The sequence below is a fragment of the Tiliqua scincoides genome, chromosome 1 (assembly GCF_035046505.1).
Source record: "Tiliqua scincoides isolate rTilSci1 chromosome 1, rTilSci1.hap2, whole genome shotgun sequence".
In the NCBI taxonomy this organism is placed as follows: domain Eukaryota; kingdom Metazoa; phylum Chordata; class Lepidosauria; order Squamata; family Scincidae; genus Tiliqua; species Tiliqua scincoides.
Genome location: NC_089821.1, coordinates 39122559 through 39140251, shown reverse-complemented (window position 1 = coordinate 39140251; position 17693 = coordinate 39122559). Strand labels below are relative to the sequence as shown.

Here is a 17693-nt window from a genome sequence, read left to right as displayed (position 1 = left end):
GAGAAATCCAGAATTTTAGCATAGCTGTGCCTGTCCATTTTCTTTCCTTATGTATATAATTGTTTTGACAGTATATCACACTTGCACCTACTAAAGTTTTAGCTGGAGTAATGACATCACTATGCTGGCACCACCACTGTACCTTGAGATGTGCCAAACTAAGAAACGCAGAGCAATCCAGCCACTATAGTTATAGGGTGGGATTTCACCATAAAAACTTTTTGCCACATTACTTGAACCACCAGGCTGTTAAAGAAAACCAGTTTCTGAAAATGAGGGATGCTGTTCCACAGTATATATGGAAGGAGAAAGGCTATTACCACAGACACCTTCAAAGAGAGACATAAAATAAACAAAATGTAAAATAAACAAAATGTAAACAAAACACACCATTCATCGATGTGGGTGCCCAAAAGGGAAGGAAGGAGACAGACATCGAGTTGCATTTTAGTATTATTGTATCATCTGGGCACTGTGCAGACAGGATAATCCCTTTATTTCCTTCGATGAAATGCTATTTGCCATAAAAGCCCAGTTGTTTATGAGAAAATTCAAATAAACCTTTGAGTGTCTCATCACTTGCTTCCTTAGCAGGTCTATGTTCATTTGAAAATGAATCCTGGTAGGGTAAAATGGACCAAAATACAGTCCTTCCTTCCTCTAGATAAATTAGTTTGAAGGACAGCTGACTCCCAAGGAAAAAGAATATATTCAGACATGAAGTAAACAAGTCTCCTTTGTTTCATCTCCTTTGAAGGATGAGTTGAAAATATCTTCTTTTGCCTTTGCATAATCTTATTACATTTGTCAATATATTTTTTTTTTTCCTGTCCTAACCAGCAACAAGACTTACAATACAATTTATGCTCTTTTCATTGTCAAAAGCACAGGTTCAGAAGAACTGGGGTGGAGGGACAGTGTTATGAACAAATTATGCCTTTCATTATATAATTGGCTCTGGTGTGTTTGATCTTCTTCTGCACATATCTGTATGGGGATCCAACCTTAACAACCTAAGTCATGGGCAGCCCAATCCTGAGCTGCTCGGGGCGCCCAGGCTTGGCGGCACTGAGAAGGGCTGCCGCCGGATCCTGCATATCCCGGGATACTGAGGGAGGTGCCTTGGGAGAAGGGAACTTTCGTTCCCTTCTCCCAAGTAAGGTAAGCAGCCCTGCAATGGGGCTACTCACTTTACTGCGAACCAAAAGGTCGGCTGTAAAGTAAAGGCTCTCATGTAGGGCGTGGAGCCCTCCATGAGCACTTTGGATCCTGCGGATCTAACCCACCTCCCTCTCCCCGGCACGCCTCCCTCCCTCCGCCCAGCACGACTCCCCCTGCCCCCTCTCTGCCCCCCGCCGGCCTCCCCCATCCCCCCTTCCCCCATTTCCACCCCCGCTAACTGTACCGCAGCTCAGCGGAAGCTGGGCGACCGCCCCGCGCTAGCCCAGCTCTGGCCGGCACTGGGCTAGTGAGGTTAGAAAAGGCGGTGAGGTGGTAAGGCTAGCAAACATGTCTTACGGCACATTTGCAACAGTGCTCAGTGGCATGGAGCCATGCCGCCGAGCACAGGATTGGGCTCTAAGACTACAATCCTATTCACACTTTTCTGGGAGTAAGCCCCATTGACTATAATGGAACTTATTTCTGAGTAGACATGCATAGGATTGGGCTCTAAGGTTAGTATCCTAACCCAAGCTCTGCCATTGACTCAATCCATATCATTCACCATGTGTGCTATTTGGCCTGAAAATGCTTCCATTAACTCTAAAAAACACAAGCATACGTACATGCTATGGTCAATGGTGTCATTATATTCATATCTCATTTGACCCCTAGAGGTCCAGCAAAAGGAAGGTGGACAATACACCATTCACTATACATATCTCAAAAATATAGTATACAGGTCCTACCTTGTTATATACAGATTTTTTATACATGGATTTGACTCAGCACGAATGACCACTGCAAGTGAGAAGGAATGTGCTGATCCCTGGAGAAGGGGAAAAATGCACCCCTTTAAAATGCTTTTCTTACTGTTGTAGAGATTTTTATCTCAACACAATGAGAAGGGCCCTTTAAATGAAAAGAAAACAGATCTTTACAATAGAGGCCAGCCAGCTGACAATCCATCAATCATTCTCTCTCCAAGAGACCCTTCCCCCTGAAGAAAGATAATCCTTTCTAAGTGCCTGGAGAGAGACTGATTGTTGGATTGTTGTCTTAACAACAATTGTTTGACTCTATCAGATTGTTGACTCTATCTTATCACAAAGGTCAGCAAGGCTGTTTTTAAATCACCTGAGCAAAGGGACTTTGTTTTTTAAATTGATTTGCTACAGTGCGATTTTTGCCATCCAGGTGAGTTATGGGGGAAGAACCCTCCTGAATAATGTGACTCAACCTGTATATAGTATAGGAATGGTAACTGTTTTGATATGAAAACAGCACTACAAAAATCTTCTTCACATGCATATGCATGGAGGACAGAGAAATCATGCCTCTGACTACCACACATTCAACTGAAGATGTGTATGTAGCCCTATGAACATGAACTGTACATGTGCAGATGATTCTACTCCCTTCTGAGCATTTAATGTTTGTGTAGGGAAGCTGTGAACAGGATAAACTAGCAGTTTCCAAACTGTGGATCTGTGGTCCACGTCACGACCCAATTTTTGGTGGTTCACAAAACTGACAGGGTAGATTAGGCTATGTGCATTAAGGGTTAAACAACCTGCTACTTGGGGGGGGGGGAGCACTGCTGCCCAATCACCATTATAGCCACAGAGGTCTGAGTGGCTGGTAAAGTGAAACTTTTCTTTTAGGTGGGTCCAGATGCTCAAAAGTTTAGGTACCACTGGGATAAACATTTTTCAGAATTTTACAACGTGGTGGTACTTTCACATATAAAAACCAAGAAGGGGGGAAAAAAAAAAACCTCATGGTGACTTTTCTGAGACAACATCATTGCATTTATGAGTGCCGATTACCATTTATGAAAAAAAATAGTTTTTGTTCTAATCTTTTTTCTCTATGGCTCCTTATTCAGTCTTTTTTTTAAAACTGCGTTAGATGATTTACATCAGTCACCTTCACATCTCTACTTGTCCTTTCACTCTCAAATTGATTCGTTAACTGATTAAATATACTTCAATTGGCATATGATTAGAAGTACAACTGGGCACATTTTTGAAATGCTGCAAGATCTGAGATAAGTAATGATTTGAGAATTCAGTGCTGGGAAGAAAGGTCAGCTGAAATACATAATTTCGTTTGTCATTTCTGATTACAGTAATCACCACTGCCACGATGGGCAGCATCAGGAACAAGTGTGCCATGAACTTTCAGCACTGCTGATTGAAATCCCCCCCAGTGAATCATCTCAACCTTTAGTAGATTAAGCTGTAGTTGGGAGATGCCCTCCTTCATGTGAAACATATTTGCACAACAGGTCTCTGAAGCAACTCATGGAGTTCATCTTCAATCTGAAAACGTGTCACAAGCAGTAGCCTGCATTACAAATCTAATTTAAATTAGGGTTAAGCACACATTTTGCCTGTGTCCTTCTTGATATACTAGAGACCTTGTGCCAAAAATTGTTCGGCCCCTTTCACAGCCTGCGTTCTCAAGATCAGTACACAGAAAGATTCAGCAAGGGGAAACTATATATGGAAAAGTTCCATATCTGAGAGCCTTCAGTCTCCAAATCACTCTTCACACAGGGAATTTAAAAAACACCCACACCCTTTCCAGGAAAAGTGTCAAAGCAGTAATATAAACAAATTGAATCTTCCTCGTCTGGAAACAAACAATTTTAGCCTTGGAATGAGACTTCAGAAACACTCAAATAGCCTGTCCTGGCAACAAAATTCCTGCCCAGACCTTGTGCATTGACACTCTGAGCTCAGCGTAAGACACAGTGCAGATTATCAAGACTCCAGACTGCATCTGCCTTGAAATGTGAGAGAGCCCCTGGGAATCCTAGGCAGATACAGTCTGGTGCAGAGCATCTGTGGCCTGGCGAGAAGAAGGAATTGCAGAGAGATCATCTAGATCTCTGTGAGACACCTAAACACTCAATCATAGCTGATCACAGTGCTGGCCTTACACACAACATCCTGCCTTGCATCTGAGGTGCCTCAGTGATGGGCATGACAGCTCATTGGGGCATTGGCAGACAGTACTGCCTCCATTGTCTTCACTTCTTCCTGTGGGTTGCCTCTAGGTTCTAGAGTTGCCTCTAACAACTCTAGATTGCTATTGATTTTGACATGCCTCTTCTTTTATCATTCACCCTTTTCCTTGGTCAAATGGCAGCAAGAATGGGGGAGGAAGAAAAAAGGAAGAAGACAATAGAAATCCTTAAGGGACTCTCTCCATTTCTTACTTTCTTCCATTTTGAAAACTCTTCATTTAACTCTTCCATCTGCTTTCTGTTCTTTACTCAATCCCCTTATTCCGTGACTGATGTTGACACAGACAGAAACAATACAGAGTAATGCTCAGTTATGACCGTCTTACTCAGTGCCACCTTGTAAAATTTGTAATCTTGCATCCAGTTTACTTCACAGAATGGAAAGGAATGCTTTGAGAAGCATGTTAAATTGTATGATTCAGGGGAGCTGACCTGAGATGATCTTTTTTTCTGGTCTTCCAAAAGAAAGCATCTGATAAACACAGGACTAATTAGTGGTAATGGTATAAACACCTAATTCCTGGCTGAATGGCATAAAATAGCATAGCTCATGCTTGCCTGTGGAGACAAACAGGCAGCCAAGTTCTCTTTTAAGAAATATTTAGATTTTCCCAACATTGTTCAGTCTCCTCTTTATTTACAATATTCAGCTTCTTACATGGATTTTTTTTTTTTTAAATGAGTACTTTGCTTCAGTATAGTAAAGGCCTTCCATTCCTCAGACTGGTTTGTCAAGCACTCCTATAAGAAAAAGGGGGAGGGGTTGTTGACATCTTTGAAACAATACTATTATTGATACCAATACAAGTTTAACACTGTGAGAACAAATTAACCACTGACTTCCCTTAACAAAGAACCAGGTAGTAATGAGCTATTAATTTTATAACTCATGGTAGAACCATGTCCTTCAAAACCAGCCACGTCTGGCTGTACTGCTGTTCTTTATCATACTTTAGAATACATATAAGAACTGGGCAAACATCTCTGTTACCACTAGGAAAATTATGGCCCAATCCTAAGGGCAGTGCCATTGGAACAAGCATTCCAGCAGCACTAGATACTTTCCAACAGTCTCAAAAGACAGCACACCAGAGTGAATGGCCTGGCTGCTGCCATAACAGGTGAGTGGCTGGCTCAGTGCACCTGTGGCCACCAGAAACCCACCGGCACAGGCAAGTGTGCACAGGTGGTAGGAGGAAGGCAGGAGTGGGTAGAATTGGGGTGGCAATGGGGGCAGGAAAGAGGGCAGATTGGGAGTGGGAAGGGGGCAGGTTTGGCAACAGTGGCATCCACTGAATCATAAAGTAGCAATGTCCACCAAAACCTAACCCCCTTCAAACCCTCAATCCTATGACCTGGGTCTACGTGGACTTGTGTCAGCAATATTGCTGGCACAGGTCTGAGTAGACCCAGTGGCCCAGCATGAGTAGACCTGGTGGCCCAAATTTTCCCTTACTCCAAGGAGCCTCCGGAGGCCAACTTCCCCCTGCGGGATACAGCAGGCCCATGTTGCCAGCTCTGTATTGCTACATGGGGAGTTAGTTAGGATTCAGCTGTTGGTAATATGTGCTTACCCGAAATTTTGCTGGATTGACGTCATTGTTTATGAGGTGAAGTGATATGAAAACGCTACCTGAGGAATTAGAATAAGCCATGAAGGCTGCACTTTCTTGAGAGTAAGCCCCATTGAACAAAATAGGATTTACTTCTGAGTAGACCTGGGTAGGATTGTGCCCAAAGTCTTGTTTCATACACACAAGTCATTATTGGATGTTGTAGTCATTAAATGATCAACATGAATGTGAAACATAACTGAATATGCCACAAAATCATGGAAGGCTCTAAATAATTATCTTAGTCCATTCTTCTGCCATGAAAGAGGTAATCCAGCTAGCAGTGTCTCAGAGAATAACCTGAACAAAATAGACCACCATGCACCAAGGCAAATGGATTTTAGTAGGTGCCAAACCACAAACTTCAAGAAAAAAATTAGAAACAATGTCACAGACTTGGGGGATGTCAGCTGACCTTGGGAAAGATTCCTTACTGACACCAAATATGGTGATCAATCAAGCTTTAGAGATGAGCCTTCCGATCTGCTAAGTTTTCCCAAGGGAAATTTATTTGGAGCACAACTCCTTATTGCCCAGCATCTCTTGTTATTAGTTGTGACCGTCCTGATGAACTGAGAGGAAAATCAATACTGTACCGTGGTGTGGGGAACTCCTATCAAATGGGGCTTAATCAGCTGGAAATGACAGTGAAAGAGTTCGATCTAAGCATATCAATCACAAGATCACTATGAATGCACAATAGATTGTTGTGAGGGCAACCTGTGAGAAGCAGGCCTGGAGCAACATCAATCTTCTATAAATGTATCAACACTCACCTAGAATAATTTTGGTTTGTTTACGTTTATTGCATTCACCTTAAACCTTCAAAGCTTAATATCATTCTGTTCTTTGATAGCATTTTAGGGCAGAGTTTCCCAAACTGGGGCATCACAATGCCCCAGCCAGGGAAGCCCTATCTCTGCCCCCTTAAGGGGTGGTGCTATGGTGAAGGCAGTGATACAATTGCCATGATTGAACAGCTGTTGGGGGCCAGAAGGTTACAAAAGGTACAGTTACAGTTCAGCTCTCTGGAGGGTCCGGGGAGCCTGCGACCCCTCTGCAGGGCTCCCCATGCCTCCGGACTGCTGAAAATAGGGGGAAACGGCCACTTCTGATTTTTGTTGAGAAAACTGGAAGAGGCTGTTTTTCATCATTTTCAGCAGTTTGGAGGCACAGGGAAACCTGCAGGGGGTGTAATGGAAATACGCAAGATGCCTCAAGGAGATAGGGTGTGTTGTCAACAGTGGCCCCTTGCTCTGGGTATAAGGTTAAGCCCAGGGCTCTAACTAGCAGTAGGTATGCTGCACAACTGCAGCTACCAGAGGCAACTAGGTCGTTTAAAGCAGTGGTTCTCACACATTTAGCACTTGGACCCACTATTTAGAATGAGAATCTGCCATGGCCCACCGGAAGTGATGTCATGACCAAAAGTGACATCATCAAGCAGGAAGATTTTTAACAACCCTAGGCTGCAATCCTACCCACACTTACCCAGGTGTAAGTCCCATTGACTATCATTGTTAAAAGAATATACACAGTAGCTTGTTAAATGTACAGGTCTGTAACATTTCCCCAAATGCAGTCACATACCAGGGTAGCATCAAGTCTAATATATTAAAAATAAAATATTGAAATGAAAGGGGACTCACCTGAAATTGGCTCACGATCCACCTAGTGAGTCCTGACTCACAGTTTGAGAAATCTAGGGCCATTGTTGGGGAACAGAGTGAAACTAATTAGCTAAAAGCAGGCATAGGTTCTCTAGGGAACTGGGAATTTGACAAAACAGTGGGGTCAGCAGGCTCCTTGGACCCTCTGGAGGGCTGAAGCTGTCACAGGCAAGTTTAAAAAATCCTTTTCCCCCCTAAGGAGTGGTGGAATCATGGCAATCACATCGCTGCTTTTGCCCTTCCCCTACAAGCACTTATAGCTGTTCCCGAACTCCCAGAGACTCTGGAAATCACTGCTCTATAGCTTAGAGTAGCAACACAATTTATAAAGGCACTGTTAGGAAAAGAAGTCTACAGTGGGCCCTCCTTATTTATGGGCTCGACATCCGTAGATGTGAATATCTGCAGACAGTGAGCCTGCGGCTGGAGGGCCTCAGAGATTCTCCCAGTTGTGCTGGAAGGCACTTCCGGTTTACCAGCCAATTGGAAAACTGGAAGTGTCTTTCAGTTGTGTCCAGGAGGCCTTCTGAGGAGGCTGGGAGCCACTCACAACTGCCAGAAGGCTGGGTGCAGCCCCCAGGTAAGTTGTTGCAGCACCGTGCCAACCCTCTCAATTCAGTTATCCATGAAATTTAGTATCCACGGGGGGTCCTGGAACTCATCTCCTGTAGATTCTGATGGCCCACTGTATCTCAGAAACATCCTTCTCTTTTTTTGTCGGCTCAGTTTGTATCAGTGAGCATGTAGGATACCTCACTGCCCAAGCTGTTTCCTAAAGAAAGACGAAAAGGCTTCATAACCTGTGGCCGGGTCACTTGGTTACTAAAAAATAAAATAAGCTGTTGCCAACACGATAACAAATGATGCACAGATCAAGAGAAAGAGCCAGGTCTCAGGCAAGCTACCCATCAATCTTAACCCCACACCAACATACTGTAATATATGTACAGTACCTGTGGAGTTAGGCAGTCTCATTTACATCATTCAGCATCCCGTATGCTAAGCACTGCCTTATACTCTGTCTCTCATCCCTCTTATACAGTGTTCTCTAGGAAAGATGGACTGCCTTAGAACGAGTACAGCTGCCTGTCCGGTCATAAATCACTGCACAATTTCCCTTTAAATAGATTTGGAGCAGCCCCCTTTCCCCAACTTAAAAGTAAATATTTCATTAGTGGGAGGAAGAGCATACAAGAAAAACAGTGCCTTTGGGAGATATTAAGCTTCTATATCCAGTTTAGTTTCCATCTGTTATAGCCATGTGAGGATATAAGTCATGAACTTGGGGGGCAGAGGTCAGTGGCTCAGCACGTTAGACCTCTGTGTGAGCTTTGAATTGTTCACTGGCAATGGACTCACTGTAAATGTGTGCTTCAGTTTTTTTTTTCTTTTAAAGACTGAACACCACATCCAGAAAGAAAGACAAGATTCTCCTACCAACAGCACACTGTTCTTCTTAAACTAGATTAGAAATTGTGATGATTCACCTTGGGACTTCACTTTAGGAAGCGGCCCAAAATAAGCATTGTGTACCTGATAAACTTTCTCTCAGGGGGGCCTTCCTGACAGCCCCTATGAGTCTACTCAGAACCAGACTAGCTCAATCACTGGTGCAGAACCAAGTAGCCCCATGGAAGACTTCCTGGCCCAAGAAAGTCAGTAGGGGAAGAGGGGTGGACAATTTGTTTCTATAGGCATTTGCCCTAAAAACAGAGCTGTGGAACTTGCAAGAGATTTTCAGCTATTTTCAATGGCTGTGCTCCAAAATGCTGTGGCACACCTATGTGCCGTAGCACACCAGTTGAAAATAGCTGTTCTAAATATATAGCATAATGGCAAAGCAACCCTAGAAGAGTCTTTGATGGCATGTTTTCTGTATTCCTGATGTAGAACATGAGCAATAAACTGAAGCAAACAAATGCTTAGAGACCCCTTGCAATGCTCCTTTCCAGTGGCGTAGCTAAGGGGGTGCAGAGGGTAGCAGTTGCACTGGGCAACAAGCTTTAGGGAGGCAACAAGTTGAACTTGACACCAGTGGCCAAAATTGTGAAAAAAATGTGGTATGTACGAATAATACCATCATGCTATATATCATTGGAAAGGTAATTTAAAGCAGAATGCAATGAAACAAACCCTATTTGAATATCTATATTCTATCAAAAGTTATGGCCAATTAACCAGAAAACAAAAACACCACTGTCTTATGGAACAAAAAGTGGATTTTTTAAACTCAAAACTGACCCATGAGACTGATTGTTCTGACAGCCAATGAGATGTTATTATTGCACAGCATGGAACCAATAAGGTGTTAATAAGAGTCAGCTATTATTTCCATGTATCATAACACAGTTACTACTGCTAACTGGTAAAGAGGCACTTTTTCAAGTGGTGCTCCTCTTATATTTAGCAGGGAGAGAATAACCATCCCTCTTCACCTCAGCACAGTGTCTCTAACCGATAAGGGTCACACTTTTTATTTATTTACTTAATTAAATTTGATTCTGTCATGGAGGGGGGCTATAAAATCTTCTTTGATCCCAGATAGCATATAGATGTTTTAGCTATGCCACTGGCTGGGGAGAGGTGGCAGATTAAGTGTGTGGTGAACTGCTGGGGCGGAGGAGGCAGATCTCCCCCAAATTTGCATTTTTTAAAAAGCCAGAGTGTGACATCTCTTCTGGTTGCAACATCACTTCCGGGGCATCATTTTGAGCTCTGCACTGGACTACATGTTCGTTAGCTACACCACTGCTCTTTTCAGCTTTCTCAGTGCAAGCAACAGTATATCTCAAACTGAAAACCACTGCCCCTCTATTTTTAGAGATAAGAGGGCTGGAAATCTGGTGTGAAGCAAATAAAGGCAGTTCCCGTAACCAGAAAAGTGTAGAGGAAGTGGAAAATACATTTTGTGTGTCCATATTTTCTTGAAATACTGCCTTTTAAAATTGTCCTCATTTTGATAACAGCAGACAACAAAATCTCCCTTCACAGCAAGTGTCAACTTTTGGTCCACACTGGTGACAATGCACTGGGTTGTAGCATCAAGAATCTCAGTACATAGCTATTTCATTTTTTAAACAATGCTCATCTGCATAGATGAGCATAGACAGACTATCTCTCCAGGTTTTTTTTTCTTATGCTAAAGGCTCCTATTATCAGGACATGATGCTAATTGAACATTACAGTTCCATTTGGCTTCCTAGTAAAGTCAAAATTAAAAATGACAGCAGCTCAGTGGGACATCTATAGTTATCCTGCTACCTATCACAAATAATGAAATAGATTCTGCCAAACTCAGAGGTCAGGGAGTCTGTAATAACATCTGTTCCACACTGCAGCTCCACTTTCTCTTGGCACCTGTGAACTTGGCATTGTGTTTCTGGTCATAGAGCTATGGAAAAAAGAAGGCACCTGAATCTTACAGCGCAATCCTAACTTGCACTGGAACAGGAAGACCGACATGCCTGCCCTGTATTCAATGCAAGTTTCAGGCTACATGTGGCTCAGCCCAGGGCAAGGGGAATTGCTTCCTCTTATCCCTGGGAAAGCCACTGCAGCCCCAATAGGTCTGCTTGGATCTGCGCCATTTAAAAGAGGTGACGCAGATCCGAGCAGCCCAGAGTTGCCCCAGGCTGCCCGGGAATGGGATACAATCTGGCATAAGTGCCGGATCCTGACCTTGCCCCCCCCCGCTTCTCCACCAAGTGCCCACAGTCCCACCCACCACTTGCCCTCCCCCTGCCCTGAAATGTCTTCCTCTTGCCTTCTTCACACCTCCTCAGACCCTCACAATGGCCTAGAAAGGCCGGTACATACTTAACCATCGGCTGGCACAGGGGGGCATGATTTGGCCTCTGGAGGCCGGCGCATATCTGTGCAACAGCCTCCCTCCTCTAAAGTCAGCATGAAAGTGCTTTACAGCACTTTCACAATGACGATGGGCCAGCGCAAGGGACTTGAATCAGTCTAGGGTGCCTTTTGAATTGCACCCTTAATTGTACTAGTGTTGTTGACTAGTGTGGCAGTCAAGTGTACTAGTGTACCAGTGAGTGTTGACTTCTAACTGTCTCTAGAAGAAAAGCAAGATTTAAACAAAACGTGAACTTGCAAATTGAGGGAGAAATGGTATTGGGACATTCAATGAAAGGAAGATAATAACATTCAGAGATTTTGTCTGGGGTTGAGCATTTGTAATAGATTTGAATAGAGGCCTTGGTTTCCTTACAGCTATAAAGATCAGCACACTAATTGGACGTAGGAGAAGGCAATTGGCTGACAGGATTCTGGAAATGAAGGTGATGTTACTTTGGAAGAGAAGGAGGTCTCTGGGAGCTGATTTAATATAGTTGTTCTTAGGAGCTGGTTCCTGCAGGCCAATTGAGGGGAGTGTTGACTAGTGGTTAGCATTCACATACTCCTTCCTGATCTTCGCTTTCCCCTTTATACTGTGTCAGCAGCTGAATGGAAGGGGGAAAATGGTAGATTTTTCTGTTACCATCCCAAATTAAGAACATAAGAACATAAGAACAGCCCCACTGGATCAGGCCATAGGCCCATCTAGTTCAGCTTCCTGTATCTCACAGCGGCCCACCAAATGCCCCAGGAGACCAGGCAGAGTGGTACCAAATGGGAAAAAGCTGCTTCACCCAGAAGAGCATAGAACTGCACAGAAGAGCACAGATTGTTGAAAACCCAATCACAGCAGTGCCCACGAACAGTCAGACAAGACAACCAGGAGCTGTGGGGCCCAATGCTCATCAGAACTTGTTGCAGCGGTGAGCCCAGGGTCGATGGCGCCCTGCACAAAGCACCACACCTGGAAGTGGGTTGCAGTGATGTGATGACTTCACCACCAACTGCTTCCAGGAGGGTCATTTTGAGCAAAATGGATGCAGGGGCAGGTGGAAGGGCCTTCCAGCAGCAATGCTCCACTTGCTTGCTTCAGCCATATTGGTTAAATCACCCTAAGGCTGGCCCTGGCTCTGGGGCCAAGCAGGACATGCATGCTTTGCAAGTGCTCTCTTGTTCCAGGTAGCATCTCTCCCATTGGCTTGGCACAGCACTGCCTGGAAGTGGTCTCAAACTCAGGCAAATGTTGTATTGTATAGAATATACAATATAAAAAAATTTACAAAGATCTGCAATCTTCCCCCCAATGACATCAATTGTATTTACTCCTGCATATGATTTTTCTTAAGTAATTTATGTCCAATTTCTATGAGGTTATTCATCTTTGCCCCGAGATCCATGTTTACATTCAAGCACCTTATGCTGAGTTTGCCTGTACTTCCTGGGATTAAACATCAGGTGCAAACGTGAGTCAGCAGAGTAATCCCTGGTGAGTCCTGTGAGATGACAAACGTCATGAAGTCAGCAAAGTTCCACCATCAAGGAAGGTGTGATGGATTCCACACCTCATTTATTCAATGGCTTGAAAGGAATTGAAAGGAACAGGCAAGTGCTCTCTACAGCTCATTTTGCAGACTCTCATCATGAATCATGTTTGTGATTGTCTGCAGAGCATTCCATTGTACATTTTAGGCCGTGACATTTGATTGACCACAAAATCTTTGCAGGAGTGACCACAAAGTCTCTCCATCCTTGCTTATTCTTGACTCAGAACAACCTCTGACAATAATCACTGCTTCTGTTTGCAATATTTTCCTCAGTGCAGTTTGCTGGCATCCTGGCAACTTGTCTCAAACACAGACACAAACAGGCAGAAGGTCCCAGAGCCCCTATTTAGAAATCAGTGCTTTAAGGAGACAGGCACCTGTCTGATGAACAGAGATTCTATTTTGGTCACAGTTTTTACAGAGGATACATAGAGCCATACTAGATGTGGCAATTGCTCTCATGTTAGTTTATCCATGTTTGTTCCCATTCATGTATGAAGTTATCCCCTGGGGGCTGGGGATAAGAATAGGCCCTCGGTTTGGCCGTACTTGTCGTAAGAGGTGACTAAACAGCCACCGGGTAGATGGGACTCGTTAGCCTGGGAAGGCAGCTCATCTGAGAGAAGGAAAACTCTGATCCCAAACCTCCACTGCCTTGTGGCTACATCCAGTTATGGAAAAGGCTTCAGGAGTCAACCTTGAGGCAAAATCCGGAGCCGGAGTCCCTGAGGCAGTTCATGGCTGAACACAGTCACGTTCTGGCAACTCCTGCGACGCCACTGGAACCAACTGTATTGGCTTCTGCCTTTCCATTGGACCATTTCAGCAACGTGGAGAGGGGGGATTTGCTGCAAGGGTAACAGTCTATCCTCCATATCTACTTTACCCAGGCTTCACGCACTGGAGAGGACACTGTTCCAGAACCACCATTCAGAGCGCAATACCATAGTCTTCCGAGACTGAAGGATGCCAACACACAACACACATGTATGAAGTTGGGGGCAGGGATCTCAGGTTGACACATTTTTTGTTTTGACAAAAGATACATGGAGGTGTGAAAAGCTGAACCTCCTTGCACCACAGCTTGAGACACTGTCACTGCAAGTCCTTTCCTCAGACCGGGTCACTTTAAGTATCAAAGTAAAACTGGAAGGAAAGTGCATGTAGTGACAGATAAGAGGTAAGGTAGGCAAAGGGAGCAGTTTAGCTTCTCTCACTTGCATGCAGATTTTGTTGTAAAGATTACACCCTTACCTTACTTCACAATACCAAGTGGACAGGTACATGTGTAGTCGATTTGGGGCCCAATCCTATCCAACTTTCTAGTAGCCATGTCAGTGGAGTGTGTGCTTCATCCTGTGGTGGGAGGGCAATCATGGAGGCCTCCTCAAGGTAAGGGAATGTTTGTTCCCTTACCTTGGGGTTACATTGTGGCTGCATTGGTGCAAGAAATTTTAATAGGATTGAGCCCTTAGCTGCCTCCTCCCTTTGACCAGCCTCCTGCAACACACAATGAGATCCATGGGAGCTGGCATCTGTGGATTTTACAAAGCACATTAAAACCCATTTTTGCCCAGCCCACAGGTGTACTCATTTGGTCCCTGTTGTATGCCAAAGTTGAGCAGAACTAGTTTAACAAGACCAGTTGTGAGTTTTTGCCCAGTTGAATTATACTCCATCTTTGTGTGTGCATGTGCACATGTGCAAGAGAGAGAGAGAGAAAGAATAAGACAGGACTGAATGAGAAGGGGGGGGGAGTATGAAACCCAAGAAGTTTTCAAAGCACATGACATCAGCTACAAATAGCTCTAATAAATTCTTATGATGAATCAGTGGCATGATCCAAAAAATGTACTACGTGAGACTCACATGGGATGAAATGGAACATAATCGCATCATACAAGAATGATTTTCTATGCCAGAGACACCTAGATAAATCTTTGCAACTCTGCCATCTCATTTGAAAATACATCAGTGTGAAACCTCTTATTTTGTGCTCCCTCAACACCTGTTGATGCAATAGTTGTATTGCACAGATGGAGTCAAGCAATTTATTACATGCAAAATGTATTGCTCAATAATTTAGGCATTTCTAGAGGGAACCCAGAAACCCATATTCACCAATAGAAATGATTCCTAAATTCAGTAAACATATGGAAAGCTATCAAGAAATATTGTTTGACTGCATCCATTACACTAGAATTGCATTTGTTCTGGCCAAACAGTTCAACAAAACAGAAGTCTGCGAGGTATTGATCCTTCAACAACTGCACAGGGGCCTCCCAGCTGGTTCTTATTGATTCCCACAACCACTAGTTGTTAAATGCCTGTTACTTGTTTTGGTTCTAAATCACTCTGATCAATCAGAATCACTAAATTGCTAGATACAAAGATGACACCAAAAACAGTTCACATGAATTAAGGCTTACCAGTGGGAAGAGAGGTTGAAGAACGGAGTTCATATTTGCACCAGTCCACGTGTGAACTGCTGAAGTTGGTCTCCTTAACATCTGGTTGGTAATCACATCTGCCATCTGCCTCTTCTTGGGAGAGAGTGTTCATTTCAATTTTGTCAGCTGACATTGCAAAATACCTTTAGTTTCAGCTCTTTGCTGATAAAGATATTTAGCTGGTGAAGACACCCCCTATATCCAGCAGGGCTGCAGAGTAAGAACTTGGGAATAAAATATACCTTGATGAAATCAGGAAAATTGTCAACTGTTTACAAGAAGCCAGAGCCACTATTTCCAGTAAGGAGATTCAAATTAAGGTAAATTCCTGGGCTTTTTGTTTTTCTCCAATAAGTTTAAAAGCAACAACTATTCCTTAAAAAGTTCTTCTGTACTTGAGTGCCACCACTGCAATGGTGACTTTGTGTAGTTGCTGAAGAAATAAACAGGATAAGTGGAGACATCTGTATGCCTGTGAAGATCTGCTCTTAATAACTTTGTTTTAGTAGCCCTAATTCACATTTCATTTCACGGTTGTTGAGCTGGGAGGGGCTTAGCAATACCAATGAAAACTACTGGATTCAACATTGCATCAGGCAGTTGATAAGGGAAAGTGAGTTATGCCAGGACTCCCAAGACCTTTTCTCATGGGTGGTTTGCAACAAGGTACCTAAAATTAAGGACAAGCTCACATCTGAGGCAGCAGAACAAACAGCTCCAGGACCTATGCAGAAAATGGGAATTGTTTTCAGCAGTTTGACTACAAAGATTTCACTATTGCTACTGGTATATTTTGTACTGATGTCTGCTAACATTCATATTAAGACTATAGGACAAGGATGGATGATTTGAATCTAGCATTTGCCATTTTTCTTTCCTGTTAAGTGTGTTTGTGGTCAGTGATGTGTTTAAAATAAATTTTCAAAGCAAAAATATGCACTCAAGAAGGATTGCCTAATTAATGCACTCTTACTTAAGAATATTCATGTCTTCCATATTTAGACCGAGATCCATATGGTATAGCAACCTAGTCTAGCACTGGAATCAACCAGTGTCACACTGATAATCCTCTGTCTACCTCCTTCTCAGAATGTGCAGTTCACCATTTAAGGAATGAGTATACAATAGTAATACTGTTGTAATACTCTGTCTACCTCCTTCTCAGCTTCTTGACCATATGGGCTCCATATGTACAGAGCGTAGCACATTCTATGGAAAGTCGCACCATAGCCTTTACATACATACAGCTGTACATGTAACCAGGAACCCTTTGTGTTTGCTCTCAGGTTTTCTGACGGAACACAAGACCCTACTCATGTCTAACTGTGCATGCATAAGCACCCATCTCAGCACAAAATGTCAAAAGAACTTGCTTTTTACTCTCCTTGTTTTATCCAATGCCTGTCCTGTGTTTTGCAATCCAAATTTGTAGTGCTAACAGAGGCACCTGCTGGCAATAGCAGGGAATTACATAATTCTAGAACATTACATCTGATTATCACCAAGGAGACAAAAGACTGTCTTCTGTGCCCCACAGGTGTGTGTGCACTGTAAGAGCACCCATGGATAATAAACATGTGTCAATTGAACATTCCTGGAACAAAAACAAGCTGTCACAATCTAATGTCATATAGGGCGCAATCCTAACTCCTTATGTCAATATTTTCCAGCACTGGCATAGCGGTGCCAATGGGACATGTGCTGCATCCTGCAGTTGGGTGCCACTCACAGAGGCCTCCTCAAAGTAAGGGAATGTCTAATCCTTTACCTCGGAGCTGCACTGCCCTTATGTCAGTGCTGGAAAGCACTGACCTAAGGGGTTAGGATTGCGCCCATAGACTCTTAAGAATTCACACATATTTTACTGTCCATTCAGTCAATGGAAAGTATGGGAGGGGGCTTCTACTCATGTAGATCTGTCTGCAAGTAGGGTCTTTCCTTGATTAGGAATTCTTTGTGCAAATGCCAAGGGCATGAAAAGAAGACACTACACATGTATGAGGTCCCTCTTAGATTTTTCAATGAACTTGTGGAAGACGTCGCAGCTTGTGACTGTGTAGGTTCATCCCACTGGAGGTTCACATCATATGGGTTGGAATGTGACATTCTGGTACAAGGAGATGTTGCCTGGGGTCATGAAACATGACAGTGGAGAACTAAGTTGATTCTGCTGTAATTGGTTTATTTGAGTTTGTGCCGTGCTGCAACAAATTCTCAGCCACAAGCGGGTGGCTGAACTTGGCTGTTAGATCTGCTTTTTTGGCCCTTCCCCCTCAGACTGACCTCTGTCAGATCTGTGGGCTCGCTTACTCTGCCAAGTGGGCATGGAACCCATAAAGACATCCCCTGCCCAATGATGTGGGACAAGG

The 17693-nt window shown here is 43.6% G+C and overlaps 1 protein-coding gene across 1 annotated transcript in view; it reads right to left on the bottom strand.

The window, feature by feature from the left end:
• ANO3 (anoctamin 3) overlaps window positions 1-15457 on the bottom strand; it is a 295226-nt gene extending 279769 nt beyond the window's left edge. The window contains exon 1 of the mRNA XM_066626992.1: window positions 15304-15457. Coding sequence (XP_066483089.1) covers window positions 15304-15457 — 154 coding nt within the window. The remainder of the gene's footprint in view (window positions 1-15303) is intronic.
• Between the last annotated feature and the right edge of the window lie 2236 nt (window positions 15458-17693).